Source organism: Neophocaena asiaeorientalis, unplaced genomic scaffold (genome assembly GCF_003031525.2).
Source record: "Neophocaena asiaeorientalis asiaeorientalis breed wild unplaced genomic scaffold, Neophocaena_asiaeorientalis_V1.1 scaffold32, whole genome shotgun sequence".
Classification (NCBI taxonomy): domain Eukaryota; kingdom Metazoa; phylum Chordata; class Mammalia; order Artiodactyla; family Phocoenidae; genus Neophocaena; species Neophocaena asiaeorientalis.
Genome location: NW_020185327.1, coordinates 5,074,927 through 5,100,378, shown reverse-complemented (window position 1 = coordinate 5,100,378; position 25,452 = coordinate 5,074,927). Strand labels below are relative to the sequence as shown.

Below are 25,452 nucleotides of genomic sequence, written 5' to 3'. Positions count from 1 at the left end.
ACATCACAAAGCTGCTATTCTGGAGAGCTGAGACTGATAAAATGAACATTTAAACAACTTAATTTATATTATTATAGATATATGATTTACTAGGACATAATATACTCAAAAATGATAATGATATGAAGAAAAATAAAGCTAATTGAAGAAATAGAAGTGGATATAGAATGTTATTTTGTAGAGGGTGGCCAGGCAAGGCCTCTCAAAGGAAGGAACATTTGAGATTGAGACCTGAAATGATGAGAGAGAGAGAAAGAGTGACATGTGCAAGTGTACTGAGGAAGCACATTCCAAGCAGTTCACTTAGTGTGAACTGTCTTATTGTACATTTAAGTGAGAGCTTTGTTTGAATAATTTGTTTTAACCCTTGTTACATTTAAAAATAATTATTCTCGGGGCTTCCCTGGTGGCGCAGTGGTTGAGAGTCCGCCTGCCAATGCAGGGGACACGGGTTCGTAAAAAAAAAAAAAAAAAAAAAAAAAAAAAAAAAAAAAAAAAAATTATTCTTATTATTCCAGTTGTTCAGCTAAAAAAGAAGCCTGAGGCTTAGGAAATTGTAGAGGCATGTTGTTTGCATTCTCATAGCTGTTAAGTAGCAGAGTTGGTCTCAAACCTATTGGTACAATGCATTTTAGGCATTTTTTTTTTCAGAAGGAAAATTATATCTGGCTTGCATAATTGGGGGAAATTTTCAAGAGAAGAGGCATTTGAGCAGGATGTTGAATGATTGACAATGTCTGTACTTGGATGCATATGAAAGGAACTGGAGAAGAAAACTGGGAGTGGAATGGTTGGGTGAAGTTTGAAGCATCTGAGGCATATGTTGGAAATGGTAATCAGAGCAGTATAGGGTTCTTTCTAAAAAAAAAAAAAAGGTCAAGTTGGATGAAAAGACTGGAGCTTGGCTATAGACCATTGTTATTCTAGACTCACACATTTGCACTTAATTCTTTAGATAATGTAGAGAGATTAAAGGACTTTGTGAATAAAGTGATGTAAGTGAAACCGTGCTTTAGAAATATTATAATGGTAATGGAATTTAAGATGGATGGAAAGGAGGGAATTATAGTAAGAGTTCATTAAGTCTGCAGTTCCTAAAACAGGGACTTGTAGATGCTTTTGGTATTGATGGGTCATTTTTAGAGGAGCCAGACATTCTTATGTGCATCACTTTGTGAACAGAAAAGTATTTTGTACTCAAACATGTTTTACCATTTTTTAAAATGGTATATTTTTTCTAGTCTGCCATTCCTGGGAAAACGTGAGTTTATTTGAAAGCATTACAGACTTCAGAAGAGCTTTTATAAAATTGTGAATTTTCTGAGATAAAAGGTATTAAAGTACAACTGTAATTATGTAAGGGTTCAAATCATTCCTTGATTCATTGGCTTATTGATTGATTCAAGAAATGTCTCCTTTTAGGATAGCATATTATAGTGTGTGAGTGTGGTTTCTGAAGCTAGACTTTTATGGATTGGACCTTGAGATATCCCACTTACTAGCAGTAAGTGGTTTGTTATTTATCTCTGTAAATCCCATGTTTCTCATCTGCAGATTTGTCAAAATAATAGTAATCTCACCTAATTCTCATGAGGATTTTGTGAGATTGTGAATATAAAGTACTCAGTACAATACGAGACACATAATAAGGTATCTATTATTGCTGTTAGACAATGCTTGGTAGGCATTGCATAGTTATATATTCAAAAACTGAAAAACACACTCGTCTAATAATTTGCCTTGCGTTCCAATGACAGTGAATCAAGATCAGAGTCAGTAGATTTAAAATGATCATTTCCCCTTGATTCCTTTACTGGACTGAGAAGTCAGTTATAATTGCTTACAATTATTCTTTTTCCTTTTTCTTACCTCCCTTTGAGTTAATAAATATGAAAGTGTTTATGATTCTTGGTCCAGATACTCACTTCCTATTGTTTGTTGCCCTTCTTTCATTATCACTTAGTTCTTGAGTGTTTCAAAGCTTTTTGCCCAGCATAGGCATCTACGTATAGCATTGCCTCTCTAATCTATCATTCTGGCTTCTGAGCAGTCTTAAACAGAGCCTTAATATGGAGAATAACTGGTCATCACACCACTCAGATTCTGACAAAGAAATTGCCCAGGGAACCTGCAGTCACGTTGCATTCCAGAAAAGGGTTTATGGTCTTAAGACAACTATTGCTTTTCTTGATGTTTTTACTGAAACGCTGATGATTTGCTAATCTACTGTTAAGATTTATGTGGACTAAGTTTATGAATGGAAATTCTAACCAAAATTCAGAACGGATAGAGGTATTGGATGATAAGCATTAATAAGCATGAACATGAGGTATGGAGTGAGCCATTTTAGAAAAAAGATTGGAATTGATTTCTGCCGGATTTGGTTCATCAGAGTGAAAAACCTAAAGCTACTGATCTGAGAAGGGGAAAAACAAACAGTAACAAAATACCTCCTATGCATGGTTTCTTCTTGCATTTATTTAGGACCTAGTTCTTTAAGTCCAAAGAGTTTATTGCAGAACTGAATGCCACTATCCCTATATGAAAACTGGCTTCAGTGCTTTAAACTGTGAGTCACAATAAGCCATTTATAGCTTATCAAATGTTTGCTATTTTACTTATCTTTGTTTAAAGGAAGACTGTGGCTTCTTGGGTGATTTGTGCAAATACAGTGAACTGGAAACCTTTACGTTTTGTTTTTTATTTGTCCCCAAATCATTTGACTATTTCTGAATAAAGAAGGCTGTATTAGGACTGGAGGAAAAGAGGCTGGGGATTGGGACAGGAAGAAAGAAACAAGAAGCTTAGTGTTTTATAAACTTTATTACAAAGAAAATCTGGCATTTATTTCAAACTAGTATGGTCTGTGCTTTACTTTGCTGAATGATACTCATATATTTCGAGTCAGTAGAATAGAACACAGATCATCTGAAAAATGAAAAGCTTTACTAAATGTGTTGTAAGAAATGCTCAAGTTTATCCTACCCCATCAGTCATACCTCCTTGCCAATATCATGCATGCTGCCCAGGGAGAGGATGTCGTAAACCATTGATATAGAAGCGCTCATTTAATTTAGTTACTACATCCTGTTGATATTTATGAATGGTAGGGGAACTGTTTAAAAAAAGGACCTTTTGAGTTGACAAATGTGCACTGCCCTGCAGTGAGGGGGCATTTTGAATAATTTTCCCATCACTAATCTCTTTTCCCCTTACCAGTTAGAAAAGTAGTCTATAGTGCTTCAGGAATATTATATTTAAATCTTTATTGTAGGTTCCATTGTAGCAAGAAAAAATGTAAATGGGCACACTTTATTTACATAATTATTTTGCAGAGTATTTTGGCTATCATCCTAGTGTTTATATTCAATGTATTTTAATGCCATCCACATTTTAGACAACAGGCATCAACCTTTGCTGCTTGATCTGTTGGAGAAATAAGATTGCCCCCCAAAAGATAGCCATTTATAATATATGCACCTTTGAATAATTAAATGAGCTACTAAAGAGGAAGAGGATTCTGATCAGCTTTCAATGTGATTCTTCCATGCACTGAATCATTCCTTTATGAGTACATTTCTCTTGGAGCATGTATAATTATGAAACTTCTTTTTTTTTCTATCTCGGTAGGAACTGGGAAGTAACAGCCCTCCACAGAGAAACTGGAAGGGAATTGCTATTGCCCTGCTGGTGATTTTAGTTGTATGCTCACTTATCACTATGTCAGTCATCCTCTTAACCCCAGGTAATCTGTCTTTATTACTCTCTTATGATGGTTTTGTGGATGATAATTTCACATTCAAATGCCTTAATAGGGTAGTCACATGTGGTATCTTAGAACACATTAGCATTGGTTGGAATAAAAAAATGAATAACCAGACATTTCGCAAATGGCACAGTCATTTTGTGGTTTAAATACCATGCAAGATATTTGGGGGAAGCTGAAATGTAAAATATATATATTGAGAATGCCAAGGAAATCTTTGGTCTCCGGTGCTGTTTAGAGACTTGTTATGTTTGTCAATTTAATAAATGCGGAACACATTTGACTTTTATTGTGGGTGGAGATGAGGGAGTGGAGTCTGGAAGTTTCCATATATAGGAGACAGCCCAACTATAATGACAGTGGGAAGGGAGGATTTGACAGACAAAGAGGATTAGATCAAAAGAAAATGAGCTAAGCCTCTAAATAAGACACTTCCACTTTCTCTCGTCTTTCTCTGTAGTTTATACATTCCCAGTTTCTCTCTGTCTAAAGGACCCTCTCCAGTTTGCTCTTGCACTACTCTTTAAATTGTGTCCTTTATGCTAAATAGTTGAAAACTACTATATAACTTATCAGTAGGTTTAATTGTTCTCTGGGGTTTGTTTCAGTACTCAGAAGTTTTACTACTCTTTGGTAGGTGATAACACAGAAGGCAGAGAAAGGCTGCTCACATTTTAAACTCCCAAACTGCCTTCCAGGAACAAAAAAGTTTGTCATGCTACTACAACCCACCCAACTAGCTTGCTCAAAAACTGATCACCATATATGGCGGTGAAAAAAATGGTCATTTCTATGATAGGATTGAGCTAGTCCCCAGATCAACTCATATACCTGTTGTTAAAGGCTATAAATTTATAACTTCAATTCCTGCCCCAGTTTTGTTATTTACAAGCCCCTTAAACATGTTGAACTTATTTCCTCATGTACAACATTTGATTAACAAAAGCTCTCTTTCACAGAGTCATTTAGTCAACTAATTATGGTGGCTAATTATACAAATTGCAATATCAGGTGTTCCAATATGGTACTTTGTGACATATACCATCTTGGTAAAAACATTGGCTTTGAAATGTATAGATTCCCAGAAATATAGTTTGTAGTTGTTATTTAACATATGAAGAGATTGAGAAAGATATTAAGGGAGTCAGGAGAGAGGAAACCGAAGAGGAGACTTTCAAAAGAAAAAAAGAAAGAAAAAAATTTCTCTTATAAGAGGTGGCTTATCCATCATTCTCTCAGGAACTGTCTCTTAACAGCCTCATTTGCACATCTGCAGTACAGTGTAATTGAGCAATGTGATGGCTGTGAGTTGCTGCCGATTGCCAAGAATCTTTGTTAAAGGAAGATGAGCTTATGTTCAGCATGGTGTTTCACTTAAACGTAGGAATTTTGACATAATTCTTAAAAAAATGAATGACATGGCTTCACTGCTTCTATTGATGAGTATCAGCCAGATGGAAGAAATTAGTAGCATAGAATACCTATGTGTTTCTCTTGAACTTTCTTCCATCTGGTTCTAGTATCCTTGTCCCAGTGATTCAGTTTCTCAGGTTTTCTTGTTAACTCTCTGAGGCCATAGTGATACCTTGGTGTCTTTGGGAGTTTGGTATAACAAAGATCTTGGCCACTCAGTAAATTAAACCACCTCTACCCAACCCTTACCAAGTTGCCCCAGTAATAAAAACACAGGATAGTTGCATTCATTTTGTCATGCACTTATTCATTTATTAAAACAAGGGTTTAAGCAAGATACACCTTGGTTTGAGTTATGGCTCTCACAGAACTAGTTTTGTGAAGTTGGCTAATAATTTCACCTTGTCTTCGTTCATCTGTATTATGGATGCAACTCATAGTGCCAACTTTACAGTGTTGTTACCGACCCGGGTTCTTGGCCTCTTTAATCAATAGAAATTGATAAGAGGCCAGACAAGAAATTCAGGCAAGGCCTTATTGGGGCCCCTGCTGTATCAGGCGGGAGCGAGAACAAACAACAGGTTTCCTTGCTCGCTCCCTGAGGGGGGGCGAGCTGGATCCTTATGTGGGGTGAGGGTAGGGGTGTGTCCAGGGATCGGGCTGGAGGGGGGGGCCTTAGGTGGTTTGCCCACCCCTTTGGTGGTATTGTGTGCAGGAGGGATGCACAGTACCCTCCTTTTGCTCCTGGCTCTTCAGAAGTGACACTTGGGATTTTTTGGGTATTTTTGATTCTTGTTGTCCATAATATGCCCCAACTGGGAATGCACGCAGTTATTTTTAGTCCTTTATAGTTTCTTTGTATTTTGTTGCTCAAGAAGACGTCTGTCCAGGTGCAAGCACTGCAGCAAAGTGTCCCAGGTCCCAGCCTGTCTCAGTGTTACTATGAAGGATAAATGAGATAATAAAATTGAGGTGTTTAGTACAGTCTGTAGAACTGCTGCTGGCATTCCTCTTATTATTTTTATTATTAAGTACTTATTGACTATTGTGACCAGACACAATGCCAAACACTGTGTTGCGTGAGGGAGATTTCTAAGAAAAAGTATAGTCTTTCAGGAATATAGATCTTCTGTGATTTCAATTTTAAATTATGGCAGGTGGAAAAATACTAAATATTTAATCTGGTGTCAGTCTTTCAGTGGTCTGTTCATTCATTTATTCATACATCAATAGATAATTATGGAGTACAACTTTCTAGGTACTATCATAGTTGGCCTCACTACCTCCTGCTTTATAGCTATCACTTCCAATCTCCTTCTTCCCCAGCTACACAAGCACACAACAACCACATATCCCAACCCGAAGAGTTAATTTCATATGAAAGTAATCACACACAAATAGAAGTGCAATTATTATTTAGATTTATAATTTAGTGCTTGTTTTACATACCACATGTTCATATGTCTTTAGATTTCACTGTTATTTTTGGCAGGGACGTTATGAAATGAAAAATAAAAGTTAGTATGCTGGAGTGGAAAAAGTATTGTTACAGAAAACAAACAACTTGTGTTCTACACTCTGTTTGTAAACTCAGTATCAACAGGGGTTGGAAGGTGATATAAATTGTTGAAGTGGACATAGGTAATGATGGTGGTTTTGGAATTTGCTTGAGTTATGAATGAGCAAATACCAGCCTGGCAACATGGCCTCCATGGTGGGCTCAAACCAAACAGCAGAGTAAAATATAAGCTCAGAAGACTTACAGTTTGTGGCCTGAGTCCTAAGCCTAGAAGTACTCTTAGAAATTATCTAGTCTTGCCTCCCTCGTTAGACAGGAAAAAAAAAAAAGAACTGAGTTTGTTTAACGTCTGGTTCTGAGGGCTAGAATGTGCATCGAGACCATTAGTGTGGCCTTTTGATTTAGCACATGTGTGCCTATCTGTGGCCAGACTCTGGTGCTCTGATTACACGGAGCCTTCCTCTTCTTACCCTCAGCAGTGCTAGAAGAGACCCGCAAGGGAAAACCTCCAACTGAGGGAATAACATGCAACAACCCCCTCTAATCTTTCCTTTGTTCACAAGTATGTCCCCAAGGCCCAGCTTTCTAGGTAAAGCCAGTCAGACAGATGGAAACTTTCAACCAGGAAGGGCAATCCATGACAGGAAGGGAAACTTCTGATTCTGAAATTACTCAGCAATATACTTGACCTTTTAGGATAAAGAGCTGACTCTAGAACAATCCTTCCAGTAAGTGTTGGGGTCAGAAATTCAACACCTTTATAGCCACAGTAAGTCCCCCGCATACGGACCTTCAAGTTGCAAACTTTCAAAGATTTGAATATGCATGCATTCACATGTCTAATCACGTAAGTTAGTTCATGTGTCCGGCGTACATTGCCATGTGCAGCCTGCCCTCTGTCTCCTACTGCTGATGACCCTTCAGCTCTGCCATCTCCCACCTCCTCTCCCTCCTCCTGTCAGTAACTCTTCTTGCCTGTTCACACGATGCCAGCCCCTGGATGCCAGCTGTTGTACTGTACTGCTGTACTTTTCAAGGTACTGGACTGTCAGATTAACAATGTCTTCTTTATTTTTTGTGTTTGTTTTTTATGTATTATTAGTGTGAAAAGTATTATAAACCTATTACATTATAGTACTACATAGCCGATTTGTTTAGTTGGGTACCTGGGCTAACTTTGTTGGACTTACGAACAAATTGGACTTATGAATGCGCTCTTGGGATGAAACTCGTTTGTATGTAGGGAATTTACAGTATACGACCTTGGATAAATCACTTACCTCCTTTGACCCCAAGTGTTTTGTTGAAGAAAAGGGCATCTTTGGTTTGCCAGAAACTGAAGTGATTTCTTGAAGTTCATTACAGCTCTAATATCTGTGACCTAATAAAACAACAACAGCAATAATGGTGGCTTGCTTAGTAACAAATATAGCAACAGACTAAATCTGGTGAGCTCTCTCACTAAGCCCCTTCTACCTTGAAAATATATTTAATTTTTTGGAGGAGGGTGGGTGAGGGAGAAAGCATACAAGGAGTAATCTAGTCTAAGAAATGATTTAGAAACTGTTTTGCTCAAAATAGCATCACATTTTGCAGGTAAGTGCTAAGGAATGCAAGCCTATAACCAGAGAAACACATGTTCATTGTAATTTTGTTTGATTGCAAATTTTATTACAGAAGTAATTTGACACAGGTGTCTTAATTTCCAAGGTTGTCAGCAACTTCTGTGCCTTGTGAAAAGAAGTCCTAATTATTTTTGAAGAGTAGGTTAACAATTCAAGTATTTCTTTAATAAGTAACTATTTCTGAAAGAAAATTTTATTTTCAGATAAAAGGGCACTTATTCGGATGTATTGATCCAGCCCACATATTTGTTGTTGTTGTTTGTATTTAAGTCATTTAAAGAAAAAAGAGTATCCACATTTATTTTCAGAATAAGTAACAATAAGATCAATAATTATACTCTACAGGGCTTCCCTGGTGGCGCAGTGGTTGAGAGTCTGCCTGCCTATGCAGGGGACACGGGTTCGTGCCCCGGTCCGGGAATATCCCACATGCCACGGAGCGGCTGGGCCCGTGAGCCATGGCCGCTGAGCCTGCGCATCCGGAGCCTGTGCTCCGCAACAGGAGAGGCCACAACAATGAGAGGCCCGAGTACCCAAAAAAAAAAAAAAAAAAAAAAAATTATACTCTACAAATATATGGGTGTACATTCATGCTTAAAGCTCTGGAAACCAGTTTTAGGTAGCTATGCATTTACTCCACAGTCTCATATTTATATTTAATATGCAGAATGACAGTGAACATGGTTAGGAAACATTTCACACAGAATACAGTTACCCATTTTGACTTGTTTGGAAAATAGAGAAGCGTATTTTATGAGTTAGAATGTACTTGGTAGAGGATATTCATCAAGCTCTTAAGTTTGATTGCCATGTTGAAATAACCACCTATAGACTGCGTATATTCCACCAGTACTTCAGCAGCAGTGGCCTGTTGCCCTTTGATTAATATCTGTAATCAGTCAGTGTCAAAACAAAGTCATCAGGTTAATTTACTCTCATGGTTGACTAAAGAAAACATTGTAAGGCACTGAAATTGTGTCTTCATCGTTAGCTCTAGCTCTTGCTTTCAGGCAATTTTTTATTCCTTTAGTGCCTTCTGTAGGTGAGCATTTGGGTTGATCGTCACAGTTTTATCAGAGTATAAAAGAAGTCAAGCACTCAGGTATAAGATACCAGAACTCTGCTTGATCTCAGTTAAACAATCATTTAATAAGGATTGTCCACTTCCACTATATAAATGTCTGTATTTTCCCTTAGAGATGTATCTCTAATAGTAAGATGTTTACAGTAGATTCAGATTCCATTTTGGAAAATAATTTACAGAGGTTGAGATTGCCACTGTGATGTTGATGATTAGTTAAATCTTTAATGTCAGATGAGGATTTGATCCATGAAGTTAGGCTCACATAGTTCATTTGAGCCAAAATTTAGAACCAAGGAAATAGAGAGAACCTGAGAAATTTGTGCAATCCTATCCTGAAAAATAAACAAAACAAAAACTGAAAGTTAACATTTAAGGATGTGTGCCTTTCTTTGAAGAAATACCAATTTACAGATATTTTCCAAAGGGAGTGAACAATCATCTTATTTATTTCTCAAAACACATAAATTTAAAGAAAGTAGAGTAGTTTTCTAGATAATACGTCTAAGGCCAGCAGAATTGGGATGACTTTAGGTACCTAGTTTGTGGACAGTGTACAGCAGATAGAGTGATTAAACTGACCTTTGTATCAGTCTGACTTGAATTCATCACTTTGCCTTGATATGTGCCTGCAAATATGACTTTGAGGCAAAGAATTCTCTCTTACTATTGTCTTAGGCACCAGATTTATTATTTATTTAACATCTTTATTGGAGTATAATTGCTTTACAATGTTGTGTTAGTTTCTGCTGTATAACAAAGTGAATCAGCTATAGGCATACGTATATCATCTCCATATCCCCTCCCTCTTGTGTCTCCCTTCCAGCCTCCTTATCCCACCCCTCTAGGTGGTAGCAAAGCACCAAGCTGATCTCCCTGTGTTATGCAGCTGCTTCCCACTAGCTATTTTACATTTGGTAGTGTATATATGTCCATGCCACTCTCTCACTTCATCCCAGCTTACCTTTCCCCCTCTCCGTGTCCTCAAGTCCATTCCTAACGTCTGTGTCTTTATTCCTGTCCTGCCCCTAGGTTCATCAGAATCATTTAAAAAAATTTTTTTTTAGATTCCATATATATGTGTTAGCAAACAGTATTTATTTTTCTCTTTCAGACTTACTTCACTCTGTATGACAGGCTCTGGGTCCACCCACTTTAAGATAAATAACTCAATTTCAATTCTTTTTATGGCTGAGTAATATTCCACTGTATACATGTGCCACATCTTGTTTATCCATCCATCTGTCGATGGATACTTAGGTTGCTTCCATGTCCTGGCTGTTGTAAATAGAGCTGCAATGAACATTGTGGTACATGAGTCTTTTTGAATTATGGTTTTCTCAGGGTGTATGCCCAGTAGTGGCATTGCTGGGTCATATGGTAGTTCTATTTTTAGTTTTTTAAGGAACCTCAATACTGTTCTCCATAGTGGCTGTATCAATTTACATTCCCACCAACAGTGCAAGAGGGTTCCCTTTTCTCCACACCCTCCCCAGGATTTATTGTTTGTAGATTTTTTGATGATGGCCATTCTGACCAGTGTGAGGTGATAACTCATTGTAGTTTAGGTTTGCATTTCTCTAACGATTAGTGATGTTGAGCATCCTTTCATGTGTTTGTTGTCAATCTGTATATCTTCTTTGGAGAAATGTCCATTTAGTTCTTCTGCCCATTTTTGGATTGGGTTGTTTGTTTTTTTGATATTGAGCTGCTTGTGTTGCTTGTATATTTTGGAGATTAATCCTTTATCGGTTGTTTTGTTTGCAAATAGTTTCTCCCATTCTGAGGGTTGTCTTTTCGTCTTCTGTATGGTTTCCTTTGCTGTGCAAAAGCTTTTAAGTTTCATTAGGTCCCATCTGTTTATTTTTGTTTTTATTTTCATTTCTCTAGGAGGTGGGTCCAAAAGGATCTTGCTGTGATTTATGTCATAGAGTGTTCTGCCTATGTTTTCCTCTAAGAGTTTTATAGTGTTTGGCCTTACATTTAGGTCTTTAATCCATTTTGAGTTTATTTTTGTGTATGGTGTTAGGAAGTTTTCTAATTACATTCTTTTTTTTCTAATTTCATTCATTTACATGTAGCTGTCCAGTTTTCCCAGCACCACTTATTGAAGAGGCTGTCTTTCCTCCATTGTATACTCTTGCCTCCTTTATCAAAGATAAGGTGACCATATGTGCATGGGTTTATATCTGGGCTTTCTGTCCTGCTCCCTTGATCTGTTTTTGTGCCAGTACCATACTGTCTTGTTTACTGTAGCTTTTTAGTATAGTCTGAAGTCCAGGAGCCTGATTACTACAGCTCCGTTTCTCTTTCTCAAGATTGCTTTAGTTATTTGGGGTCTTTTCTGTTTCCATATAAATTGTGAACTTTTTTGTTCTAGTTCTGTGAAAAATGCCAGTGGTAGTTTGATAGGGATTGCATTGAATCTGTAGATTGCTTTGGGTAGTAGAGTCATTTTCACAATGTTGATTCTTCCAATCCAAGAACATGGTATATCTCTCCATCTGTTTGTATCATCTTTAATTTCTTTCTTCAGTGTCTTATAGTTTTCTGCATACAGGTCTTTTGTCTCCTTAGGTAGGTTTATTCCTAGGTATTTAATTCTTTTTGTTGCAGTGGTAAATGGGAGTGTTTTCTTAATTTCTCTTTCAGATTTTTCATCATTAGTATATAAGAATGCCGGAGATTTCTGTGCATTAATTTTGCATCCTGCTACTCTACCAAATTCACTGATTAGCTCTAGTAGTTTTCTGGTAGCATCTTTAGGATTTTCTATGTATAGTATCAAGTCGTTTGCAAACAGTGACAGCTTTACTTCTTCTTTTCCAATTTGGATTCCTTTTATTTCTTTTTCTTCTCTGATTGCTGTGGTTCCAAAACTATGTTGAATAATAGCAGTGAGAGTGGGAAACCTTGTCTTGTTCCTGATCTTAGAGGAAATGGTTTCACTTTTTCACCATTGAGAATGATGTTGGCTGTGAGTTTGTCATGTATGGCCTTTATTATGTTGAGCTAAGTTCCCTCTATGCCTACTTTCTGGAGAGTTTTTATCATAAATGGATGTTGAATTTTGTTGAAAGCTTTCTCTGCATCTATTGAGATTATCATATTGTTTTTATACTTCAGTTTGTTAATATGGTGTATCACATTGATTGATTTGCATATATTGAAGAATCCTTGCATTCCTGGGATAAACCCCATTTGAACATGGTATATGATCCTTTTAATGTGCTGTTGGATTCTGTTTGCTAGTATTTCGTTGAAGATTTTTGCATCTGTGTTCAGAGATATTAGACTGTATTTTCTTTTTCTGTGACATCTTTGTCTGGTTTTGGTATCAGGGTGATGGTGGCCTCGTAGAATGAGTTTGGGAGTGTTCCTTCCTCTGCTGTATTTCGGAAGTGTTTGAGAAGGACAGGTGTTACCTCTTCTCTAAATGTTTGATAGAATTCTTCTGTGAAGCCATCTGGTCCTGGGCTGTTGTTTGTTGTAAGATTTTAAATCATACTTTCAGTTTCAGTGCTTGTGATTGGTTTGTTTATATTTTCTATTTCTTCCTAGTTCATTCATTGAAGGTTGTGCTTTTCTAAGAATTTGTCCATTTCTTCCAGGTTGTCCATTTTGTTGGCATATAGTTGCCTGTAGTAATCTCTATGATCCTTTTTTTTTTCTGCAGTGTCAGTTGTTACATCTCCTTTTTCATTTCTAATTCTATAGATTTGAGTCTTCTCCCTTTTTTTCTTGATGAGTCTGGCTAATGTTTTATCAATTTTGTTTGTCTTCTCAAAGAATCAGCTTTTAATTTTATTGATCCTTGCTATCATTTCGTTCATTTCTTTTTCATTTATTTCTGATCTGATCTCTATGTTTTCTTTCCTTCTGCGAACTTTGGGGATTTTTTTGTTCTTCTTTCTCTAATTGCTTTAGTTGTTAACATTGAGTTGTTTAGTTGAGATTTTTCTTGGTTCTTGATGTAGGATTGTATTGCTATAAACTTCCCTCTTAGAACTGCTTTTGCTGCATACCATAGGTTTGTTTCTAGGTATTTTTTGGTTTCCTCTTTGATTTCTTCAGTGATCTCTTGGTTATTTAGTAGTGTATTTTTTAGCCTCCATGTTTTTGTAATTATAATTTTTTTTTCCTGTAATTGATGTCTAGTCTCATAGCATTGTGGTTGGAAAAGACACTTGATATGATTTCAGTTTTGTTAAATTAACCAAGTCTTGATTTGTGACCGAAATATGGTCTATCCTGGGGAATGTTCTTTGAGCTCTTGAGAAGAAAGTGTATTCTGTAGTTTTTGGATGGAATGTCCTATACATATCAATTAAGTCCGTCTTGTTTAATGTGTCACTTAAAGCTTATGTTTGCTTATTTATTTTCATTTTGGATGATGTGTCCATTGGTGAAAGTGGGGTGTTAAAGTCCCCTACTATGATTGTATTACTGTCGATTTCCCCTTTTATGGCTGTTAGCATTTGCCTTATGTATTGAGGTACTCCTATGTTGGGTGCATAAATATTTACAATTGTTATATCTTCTTCTTGGATTGATCCCTTAATCATTATGTAGTGTCCTTCTTTGTCTCTTGTAATAGTCTTTATTTTAAAGTCTATTTTGTCTGATAGGAGAATTGCTATTCCAGCTTTCTTTTGATTTCCATTTGCATGGAATATCTTTTTCCATCCCCTCACTTTCAGTCTGTATGTGTCCCTAGGTCTGAAATGGGTCTCTTGTATACAGCATATATATAGGTCCTGTTTTTGTGTTCATTCAGCCAGTCTGTGTCTTTTGGTTGGAGCATTTAATCCATTTACATTTAAGGTAATTATCAATATGTATCAATATGTATGTTCCTATTACCATTTCCTTAATTGTTTTGGCATTTTTTTGTTTGTCTTTTCCTTCTCTTGTGTTTCCTGCGTATAGAAGTTCCTTTAGCATTTGTTGTAATGCTGGTTTTGTGGTGCTGAATTCTCTTAACTTTTGCTTATCTCTGAAGGTTTTAATTTCTCCATCAAATCTGAATGAGAATCTTGCTGGGTAGAGTAATCTTGGTTGTAGGTTTTTCCCTTTCATCACTTTAAATATGTCCTGTCACTCCCTTCTGGCTTGCAGAGTTTCTGCTGAAAAATGAGATGTTAACCTTGTGGGGATTCCCTTGTATGTTATTTGTTGCTTTTCCCTTGCTGCTTTTAATACTTTTTATTTGTATGTAAATTTTGGTAGTTTGATTAATATGTGGTTCGGCGTGTTTCTCTTTGGGTTTTTCTTATATTAAACTCTCTGGGCTTTCTGGACTTGATTGACTATTTCCTTTCCCATGTTAGGGAAGTTTTCGACTATAATCTCTCCAAATATTTTTTTGGACCCTTTCTTTTTCTCTTCTTCTTCTGTGACCCGTATAATTCAAATGTTGGTGCATTTTATGTTGTCCCAGAGGTCTCTGAGTCTGTCCTCAATTCTTTTCATTCTTTTTTCTTTATTCTGCACCCTGGCAGTTATTTCTACCATTTTATCTTCAAGGTCACTTATCCGTTCTTCTGCCTCTGTTATTCTGCTATTGATTCCTTCTAGAGTATTTTTAATTTCAGTAATTGTGTTTTTCATCACTGTTTGTTTGCTCTTTAGTTCTTCTAGATCCCTGTTAACTGTTTCTTGTATTTTCTGCATTTTGTTTCTGAGATTTTGGATCATCTTTACTATCATTACTCTGAATTCTTTTTCAGGTAGGTTGCCTATTTCTTCTTCATTTATTTGATCTTGTAGGTTTTTACCTTGCTGCTTATTCTATAACATATCTTTTGTCATTTAATTTTTAAAATTTTTGATGGGTGGTGCTTTATTCCTGTCTTACTGGTTGTTTGGCCTGAGACGTCCAGCACTGGCGTTTGCAGGCAGTTTGATAGAGCTGGGTCTTGGTGCTGAGAAGAGGACCTCCAGGAGTCCTCACTGACATTAATCTTCCCTGGTGTCTGAGGTTCTCTGTTATTCCACTGGTTTGGACTCAGAGCTCCCATCACAAGAGCTTAGGCCCGTCCTCTGGCCTGGGAACCAGCATGTCGTGAGCTTCATGGTACGGTAAAAAAAAAAAGAAAGAAAACAAAAAACGAGCAGTATAATATCAAAGAATAAAAAGCAAAATGAAATTAGAAAGATAAAAAATATATTAGAAAAAATAAAACTATAATTGAAACAACCGGTCACTGGGGGTACCTGCTGTCCCCTTAGGTGTCCATGGTCCCCCACCGTTGCCTGGTAGGTGCCCTAGTTTTGAGGATATGCAAATTCTGTGTCCTCCTAATACCCCATTTTGACTCCCCCCACATACATTTTTTAAGCGAATGTTTTGACCCTTTGAAATGAGGCTTTAAAAATATTAATCTGTCCCTATTTATAAAAAAGATAATTTTCTAGAAAACAGTTGATAAAATTAAGTGCTTTATTGGACAGGTGACAGCTGTCCAATAAAGAAAAAAAGTTTTCTTTATTTCTTTATTGACAGAAAAAAGTTTCCTTTTTTATTGTTATGCAAAAACTCAAAATGAATTTATTCTGGTTACTATTATATTCTGAGAAAATAATAGCTCCTGGTTATAGTTAGTTAAAATGTCATGTTATATTATGTTGCAGGCAATGTCTTGGCAGCTCTAATTTAAAAGGTGTCATTTAAGCATCTGACCTGTGTTTCAAAATGTCAAAGCAACGATTAAAATATCCCATTATGCTTTTATGAGGGGAAAATAATGTTTTACATATTTTGAAATTTGCATTACTCACTTATGAACATCAACATCCACCAAGATGTAAATCATATATTTTATTTTGTTGAATTAAAAAGAGATATATGTTGTATTGATAGGCATAAGCTAAATTGTCTCTGCTTGTTTTTCCAAGAATAGCACAGATGAACACATTTTAATATGGTATTACCCAGGCATAATCAGGCTGCCAAAGAGAAAACAATGACAGATTCTAACAGTTTCCCCCCAGATAAAATGAACTGTGGTTGCTTTTCTAATAGATTTATCTCTTATGTTAAATGAAAAATAATTTTCTCTGTCACTAATAAAGTCAGAGTAGTTATATTTTTTTCTTTGCTTTATAGTTGCATTTCTATTTTTAAGTCGGATTTGATTTCCTTATTTATTTTCATCTTTTTGTATTGTCCAATCAGATAAATAAGGGATTTAGTTTACCTTATCATGTGTTCATTTTTATAAGAGTCAGAAGAGAATCTGTTTTAATAAGTAACATTTATTTATTATCTGCTTGTTACATTCCAGGTATTGTACTGAGTGCTTTAAATGTACTACTTTATTTATCATCGCACCACTAACATGAAATAGATACTATTAATTTATTCATATTCTACATTATTTGGCTGAGTGTTACAAGTTACAGTAAATTGCCTGTCACACAGTTAGCATATGGGGAAGCTGGGTCCCTATCCCAGGCCATTTTGGCTCCCTATCCCAGGCCATTTTGGCTCTAGCACCTGTCTTAACCTTTGAAATAAAAGTTAAGTTAAGCTCTATATTGTACCTATGCAAAGTATGGGCAAGAAACATTTGAGAAAAAAAAAAAAAAGAGAGAGAGAGAGCAAAATGAACTGTGCTTTTATTCTGAGCCTTGATTTTTTTTTTAAATGAGTGAATTAATTCTGTATATTTCCAAAAGGGAATGCAAAGCAAAGAAGGAATTAAGCTGGGGTGGCCAAGGGGTAGTTAGGGAAGAAGTGACAGAAGTAGGTGACTGGAAAGTATGCATGTAAATTCTTTCAGCTATCATATTGTTTTCTAAAACTTCAAACACTCATGATAAAATGTCAGTGAACCTGTTCTTTCGTAAACCACAGTGTATCAAAACTATTTACATGTCACTGTACAACTTTAAATATGTTGTCATATTTTTTATTTGCCTTCTTTTAAAAGAAATACTTGCTTTAGGAATATGATAGCCTGGGGAAAAATGGGGGATCAAAATAGCCTGGTCTTTGAGAAATAAAGTTTCCTTAAGCAAGGGTGTTGTATCCAATTGCCCCTCCTCCTGGAAAAAAATTAGCATACATTAGCCCCCTGTGTTTGTGAAAGGGGATATTTTAATATGCAGTTATTTGCCAGGGACTTTTTAACATCCAGTTCCTTGGCTTTGAAGTGTAACTGAAGCCACCTCATTCCAGAATTCATTTATTAGGTATGAGAAGATACAATATCCGTAAAAAGAAATTACCCTTAAGTTAAACAGTATTTTAAACTAAATAATATCCCACTCTCTGCCTTTGCTCTGCAAAATGAAAATTATCTTGGAACAATTTCAGTGTTTGTTCATTGTTTTGGGTTATTTTTTCACACGCTTTTCTCTTGGTCTAAGTTTGTTCAATTGAATGTAAGTTCCAACTGAGAAAACTCTAGAAAAACTGGAATCAGTGAAGCTAGACTTGGGAAACATCCTTACTTAAATGGAAAATTGTGCCTTAAATCTGTGCATAATAATTTGACTTCTGCATGGGGTGTAGAACAGCTCTGATCCTATACACACAGCCTACCCTGTTTTTTTCTGGAGAAACACCAGCAATTATACAATATTAGGGAAACAAGGCCAATGAACTTACTTTTTTATATGGGTTATACCATATGGGTAATGCCATGTACCATAAAATTATCCACTTTAAGTGAATAGTTCAATGGCATTTTGTATGTTCACAATGTGTGTAACCACCAACTCTATATAGTTCCAAAACATGTTATCACTCCAAAAGGAAACCCTGTGCCCATTAAGAAATTACTCCCCATTTTCCACTTGCCCCAGCTCCTGGCAGCCACCAGTCTAGCTCTGTCTCTACCAGTTTACCTATTCTGAATATTTCCTACAAATGGGATCAAACAATATGTGATCTTTTTAGTTTGACTTCTTTCACTTAACATAATGTTTTAGAAGTTCATCCACATTTTCACATATCAGCACTTCATTCCCTTTTATGGCTGAATAGTAGTCCATTGTATGTATGTATCACAATTTGTTTATACATTCATTGATTCATCCATCCATCCATCCATCCATCCATCCATCCAATCACTGATGGAAATTTGGAATGTTTTCACCTTTGGGCTATTGGTAATAGAGCTGCTATGTACATGTGTACATGCATTGTTTTTTTTTGAGTTCTTGTTTTCAATTTTTTGATGAGTATGTCCAGGAATAGAATTATGGGGCTATGTGCTAATTCATGTTTAACTTTTTGAGAAACTACCAGACTATTTTCCACAGCACCTACACAATCTTACATTTGCAACAGCAATATAATACATTTTCGAGTTTCTCCACACCCTCATCAACACTTGTTATTTTCCATTTATTTTATGATTGTCATCCAAGAGGTTTGAAGTGACATCTCATTTGGTTTTAATATGCACTTCCTGAATGATTAGTGTTGAGCATTTTCTCATATGTTTATCGGCCGTTTGTGTATCTTCGTTTAAGAACAGTCTATTCAAGTCTTTTGCACATGTTTTAATTGGGTTGTTTGATTTATTGTTGAGTTGTAGTTCTGGATATTAATCTCTTGCTAGATATATGATTTGCAAATATTTTCTTCTATTCTGTAGGTTGTCTTCACTTTTTTGACACTGTCCTTTGATGCACAAAACTTCTTAATTTTTATGAAGTCCAGCTTATCTTTTTTGGTATTGTATCTAAGAATCCATTGCTAAATCCAGAGGCATGAAGATTTACCTGTATGTTTTTTAAAGAGGTTTATGGTTTTAGCTCATAGCATTAGGGCAGTGAATGATTTTGAGTTAATTTTTGTGTACAGTGTAAGGTGGGGAGTCCAACTTCATTTTTTGCCTACATTTCACCTAGAAACATTTGTTGAAGAGAATGTTCTTTACCCATTGAATGTTTTTTTTTCCTCCCTTGTTGATTATCATTTATCATAGATAATATTGGCTTATTTGAGGACTTGCAATTGTAATCCACAGTCTGTGTCTAACCTTACGCCAGTATCACGCCACTGTTTTGATTACAGTAGCTTTGTAGTAAATTTTGAAATTAGAAAATGTGAGTGCTCCAACTTTGTTTTCCTTTTTAGTTTTTTATTTTTTCCTATTCAGGGCCTTTTACAATTCCATATAAATTTGAGGATTGTCTTTTCCATTTCTGCAAAAAATAAAAAGGCAGTTGGGATTTTGATATTGATTGTATTGAATCTGTGGATCACTTTGGGTAATATTGCCATCTTAGAAATATTCTTTCAATCATTAAACACTAGTTGTCTTTCCATTTATTTATATCTTTAATTTCTTTCAGCAATGTTTTATGGTTTTAAATGTAAATTCTTTACCTCCTTGGTTAAATTTATTCCTAAGTATTTCATTCTTTTGAATGTGATTGTAGCTAGAATTAATTCCTTAATATCTTTTTTTGATGGCTTATTGCTGGCATATAGAAATACAACTAATTTTTGAGTGTTGATAAACACTTTTTTTTTTTTTTTTTTTTTAAATTATTTATTTTATTTTTGGCTGCGTTGGATCTTTGTTGCTGTGTATGGGCTTTCTCCAGTTGCGGAGAGCGGGGGCTACTCTTCATTGCGGTGTGCCGGCTTCTCATTGCGGTGGCTTCTCTTGTCGTGGAGCACGGGCTCTAGGCACTCAGGCTCAGTAGTTGTGGCGCACGGGCCTAGCTGCTCTGCAGCATGTGGGATCTTCCCAGACCAGGGCTTGAACCCGGGTCCCCTGCATTGGCAGGCGGACTCTCAACCACTGCGCCACCAGGGAAGCCCAGTGTTGATAAACACTTAAAACCCTTTATTCTAAATTTACTTATTAGCTGTAGAAGATTGTTGTAGATTCTTTGGGTTTTCTATATATAGAAGACAACGGCATGTGTAAATAGGGATAGTTTTACATCTTCATTTCCAAGTTGGCTGTCCTTTATTTATTTTTCTTCCCTGGCTAGAATTCTGGTTAGAATTTCTAGTATAATTTTGTATAGCAATGGTGAAAGTGGACATCATTGTCTTGTTCTTGATCACAGAACAACATCTTTCAGTCTTTCATCACTGACTACCACCTTAGCTGTGGGTTTTTCATAAAGACCTTATTTCATGTTAAGGAAGTTTCTTTTCATTCCTAGTTTTTAAAATGTTTCTAAAAGAAAGAGTGATGGATTTTGTCAAATGCTTTTTATCATGAATTGAGATGATCATGTGTTTTTCATCTTCTTTTCTATGAATGTGGTGTATTACATTGGTCACCTCTTCTTTTTTTTTTTTTTTTTTTTGGTCAGGTTACCCTTAAATTCCTGGAATAATCCTCTTTGTTAATAGTTCATAATCCTCTTGATATGCTGGAGAATTTCGTTGGCCAATTAAAAGAAGTCATTCTGCCATTTGCTACTAGTATTTCATTGAGGGTTTTTGCATATATATTCATAAGGAATGTTAACATTTTTTTCATGTGTTCTCTTTGGATTTGGATCAGAATAGTCTAACCTTATAAAATGAGTTATTAAGTATTCCTTCCTCTTCTAGCTTTTATACTAGTTATTAAGTATTCCTTCCTCTTCTAGCTTCCAATTTTTTTGAGAAAAATTGGAGCTAATTCTTTAAATGTTTGGTAGAATTTACAAGTGAAATCATCTGTTCCTGCATTTTTCATTGTTGGGAGGTTTTTGTTTATGGATTCAATCTTCTTACTAGTAATTGGTCTGTTCAGATTTTTTATTTCTTCTTGAGTCAGTTTGGTAGTTTACATGTTTCTAGAAATGTGTCCATTTTATCTAAGTTATCTAATTTGTTAGCATACAGTTGTTCAAAGTATTCTCTCATGATTCTTTTAATTTCTATAAAATTTTAGCAATGCTCCCAGTTTCATAACTGACTTATTATCTGCATCTTCTTTCTTTTTTATCTTAGTCAACTTAAGTAAAATTTGGTCAATTGTTTTGATGTTTTCAAAGAAAAAACTTTTGATTTTATTGATTCTTTCTACTGGTTTTCTATTCTCTAATTTCATTTATCATCACTCTAATATTTATTACTTTCTTCTACTAGATTTCAGTTAATTTCCTCTTCTTTTTTCTACTTATGTACATGTAAAGTTAGGTTATTGATTTGAGATCTTTCCTTTTTAGTGGAGGTATTTATCTCTGTTAGTAATGCCTTCACTGAATGCTATCAGTTTTGGTATGTTGTATTTTCATTTTCATTTGTCCCAAAGTACTTCCTAATTTCCTTTGTGATTTCTTCTCTGAAATATTGCTTGTTAAAAGTGTCTTGTTTAACATCCTCATACAGGTGAATTTTCCAGTTTTCTTTCTGTTATTGATTTTTACTTTCATTCCATCTCATTCAGAGAGCATATTTTGAATAATTTCAATATTTTTAAATTTATTGAAACTTGTTTGGTGGCCTAACATATGGTCTATCCTGGAGACTGTTCCATGTAGTTGAAAAGAATGTATCCTGCTGTTGTTGAATGTAGTGATATATGGATAAATAGATAGATATAGAGAGATACTGATATTGATGTATTGATTAGTTGATCAATATTGATATATCGATTTTGGAAAGTCAGTATCCTGTGTGATGTGTAGTCTCTGAAGTCTCTGTTCCTTTAGTTTATGTACAGGTCACATTTTTACAAAGATTTCTTTGAATGTTAGGATTCAAGAGGTGGGGAGGGGCAGGGAGGATAAAAAAAAAAAAAAAGTAGAATGTTTTTAAAAAGAGGGGACCAAAAAACCCTCTCATTCTTTTCAAATTAGTTCTGTGCTGGGACACTTATTCAGATCACCTGCAGTTCTGTCTTACCCTTCACTTCCTACTTGTACTGAGCCTAAAGTTTAGCCAGAGGTGAAAACTTAGGGTCTTTTCAGATCTTTTTTGAGCATGCATACTGCTCTGGGCATGCATGTGGCTTTCCAAATGTTCCAATATATGTAGGCATTTTGAATGCCTAATTTCCCAAAGAAACTCTTTTCCAGCTTTGCCTCCCAGCTTTGGTTTCCCTATATTATGTCTTAACTCTGTCTTTTTCCCCATGTAGCTGTGGCTCATTCATTTGCTTTATGATGTTTTTGAGGAATACCCATTGCTTTTCTGCCCTGATTGTTCTGGATCAGGTGTAACAAAAATAAGTGCCTTGTGTCAGTTGAGACAGTTTAGAGCAGGCAAACACAACTCTTTGAGAATAAGATCTACTTTGCTCCCTCTAGAACCAGGACCATACTACAAATGCAGGCTGCTGACTCAAAGATTGCCACTAAGACAGTGAGGGGATGGGGGTAATGGCAAATAAAAATTCCACAAGCCTTCCTATTATTTTTAAATTGCCTTTTTCTTGATTCAGTGTTTGCTTGTCTTTTGTAAACATTTGACTGTTTTCCAGAGTTCTGACAGTTTATTCTGACAATTCTTTTTTTTTTTTTTTTTTTTTTTTTTTGATGTTACTGTGGGAAAGCAGTCTCTTGGAGCAATCTACTCCTTTGTGTTCATTGATATCACTCTAATAACAGACTTTACTGATCCAATTTATATGCAACTGGCTTCTGTCATTTGTGATCAACCTGAGTTGTTATATTTAAAACCATCAAGCCTAGGTTTTATATCTTTACCATTTACACTGTTTCCTCCATTTATTGTATGATGCATAATAGTTTACACTATCAGTACAAACCGAGTTTTCACTAAATATTGACCAGTGACAAATTTATCTACTTGTTCACTCTTGTATTAAAAATTAGAGAATGTCAGAGAAATATTTCATGAAGTTCTTGATGATGAACATAACAATAACATAATGTAGTATGATCATTAAATCTGATGTTATTACCAAATCGAGAAGAGAGTCCACATCTGTAGAGACCTAGAATAATACTTACTATAACCTTAGCAGTTTGAAATGAGGGTAAAATAAACTTAATAAAATACACAATAAAGTATACACAGGAGAGCTTAGTGTGGGGAACTCTAACAAATCATTGAGGACACAAAAGTACTTTTGGGCATTTGAATTATACCTATAAATATTTTCTGGATTAGAAATTAAAAATTAATTTCTCAGACTTTTTATAAAATATCTGTTAATCATTTAAAATGGAAAATAAAACTATTACATGTAAATATACATAATATATAATGAAAAATAGTTACCTTTTCAAAAATTGGTGAGAAGAATGTCATTATTTTATGTTTTTGCAAATATTTAATGTCTGCTCAATAGAAGACTGCAGGATTCTCATATGTACTCCTGTGTCAATTCTTTTGTAGTCAGTTGCTTTGGTTGAAGCATATGAAGGAATTCTGGCCTCATAAAGATATGTAGTTAGAAATGGAGGGAGTTTTTTAATAGCTTTTTCACATAATTGTAGATGCTCTTCCTTGATACTTCTTGAGAACTTGATAAATGGTAGATCCTCAATGGTTAGCTGCATTGTGAAACCTGAAACCATATCCATAACATATCAGTACTCTGCTTTTAAAATCTATTGGTCCATCTAGCACTTTAAAAGGATCTTTTACCTATGCACGATTCTGTAACATTATGCATTGGTCATTTGGAAAATATTAGTTCAGTGAGTTATACAGATCTTCCAAATGTTGGTAGAGTTTATTACACAATATTAAAAAAAACAGTTAATATCACTGATGATATAACTAGAAAAATCTCACTAGAAGAGTATTGGGAAGTAGTCAAGCTCAAGATAGAGAACTCAAGTTTTGAAAAATTCAATTTTTTTTGAAAGCTTGAATTTTATAGTTTGTAACAAACAATTGTGTTTTAAAATTTTTTTATGTATTATTTTTTAACAGTTATGATTTTTAAGTGAGAGGCTCATTTTATTTATTTTGAAGAAAACATTTGCCAGATCCTTAAATCTAAATAATCATGGTTTGTTATTCATTTTTTCCACTAAAAATGGTGTTCCAGGAAAAAAGCTGTTAGTTCAGTTCATAACTTAAGCAATTGGCCACATGCATTTCTTTGGAACAAGTACCATGTCGATATGCAGGGGAAGTGCTTTTTGGGCAGCAGAGGGGAGGAGGTATAAGTCCCTTTTCACCACACAAATATTAAAAAGATATCAAGGGTGGAGACTGAATACAATGGACAATTTTTAGAACTGTGTTGAGGAAATTCTTAACTGGAATAGGATTTTTCAGGCATTTTTTGAGCATTTATAAGACTAAAGAACAGAATGACTATCATATAGTTTTATGTCACAGTATTGACTCTCAGTGAGGTGCCTGTAGTTGCATCCACTTTGGTTTTGCTTCTGGGAGTGGGAATTTCAACCCAGTGTAAAAGGAAGATGTGCCTTAGTATTACTATGAATATAATTTTGACTTTTAGGACTGCTTCCACAGTTGCCCACAGATTATGCTCTGCAGTGCTCTCCTGTAGGGTAGTAGAGATATGGAACAAAAATTTGCTCATGGTAATGTGATTGAAATAAAAAGTATGCTTGAGGGAGGAGCTCAAACTTGTTTATATAAGAGCTCATAGGCCCAGAGTAGAGCTATAACACATCAGGGTATAAAGAAGACATCATTCTAGCGTGTGTGTGTGTGTGTGTGTGTGTGTGTGTGTGTGTGTGTGTAAGGTGTGTGTTATGTGTATATGTGTATCAGTCTGTAATTTGCCTTTTCTTCTCACAATGTGAAAGGCCTTTGTGCAAGTATATTTCTCACATTTAGGTTTTCTACTCAAATTCAGGAGATTTAATTTGGAAAAAGTCTCAGAAAGAAGATTGAGTGTGATTAGCACTTTGAATAATTGACTAATTTGACTAATTAAACCTATGAGTAAATCCTAAAGTTCTTGATTTACTTATTCAAGAGATGACAAGTTTGAAGTAAAATTTAATAAGTCCTTCAGAACCTGAAAGTACATTCCTTATTTTGATGAGCACTTAAGAGTCTCTGCTGAAAATAAGGAGAACTCGTACAGAATATAACAGAAATTAGGGCATCTTACAGATGCAAGCTACTTTATGGGCCTTTGTGTGTGTTTGGGGAGGGGTACATCCAATAAAATTCTAT

General features: G+C 35.4%; 1 protein-coding gene across 1 annotated transcript in view; it reads left to right on the top strand.

Moving 5' to 3' along the window:
- Positions 1–25,452, top strand: part of DPP10 (dipeptidyl peptidase like 10) — a 638,912-nt gene that overhangs the window by 134,473 nt on the left and 478,987 nt on the right. Inside the window, exon 2 of the mRNA XM_024734508.1 lies at positions 3,631–3,745. Within this exon, the coding sequence (XP_024590276.1) occupies positions 3,631–3,745 (115 nt within the window). The remainder of the gene's footprint in view (positions 1–3,630; positions 3,746–25,452) is intronic.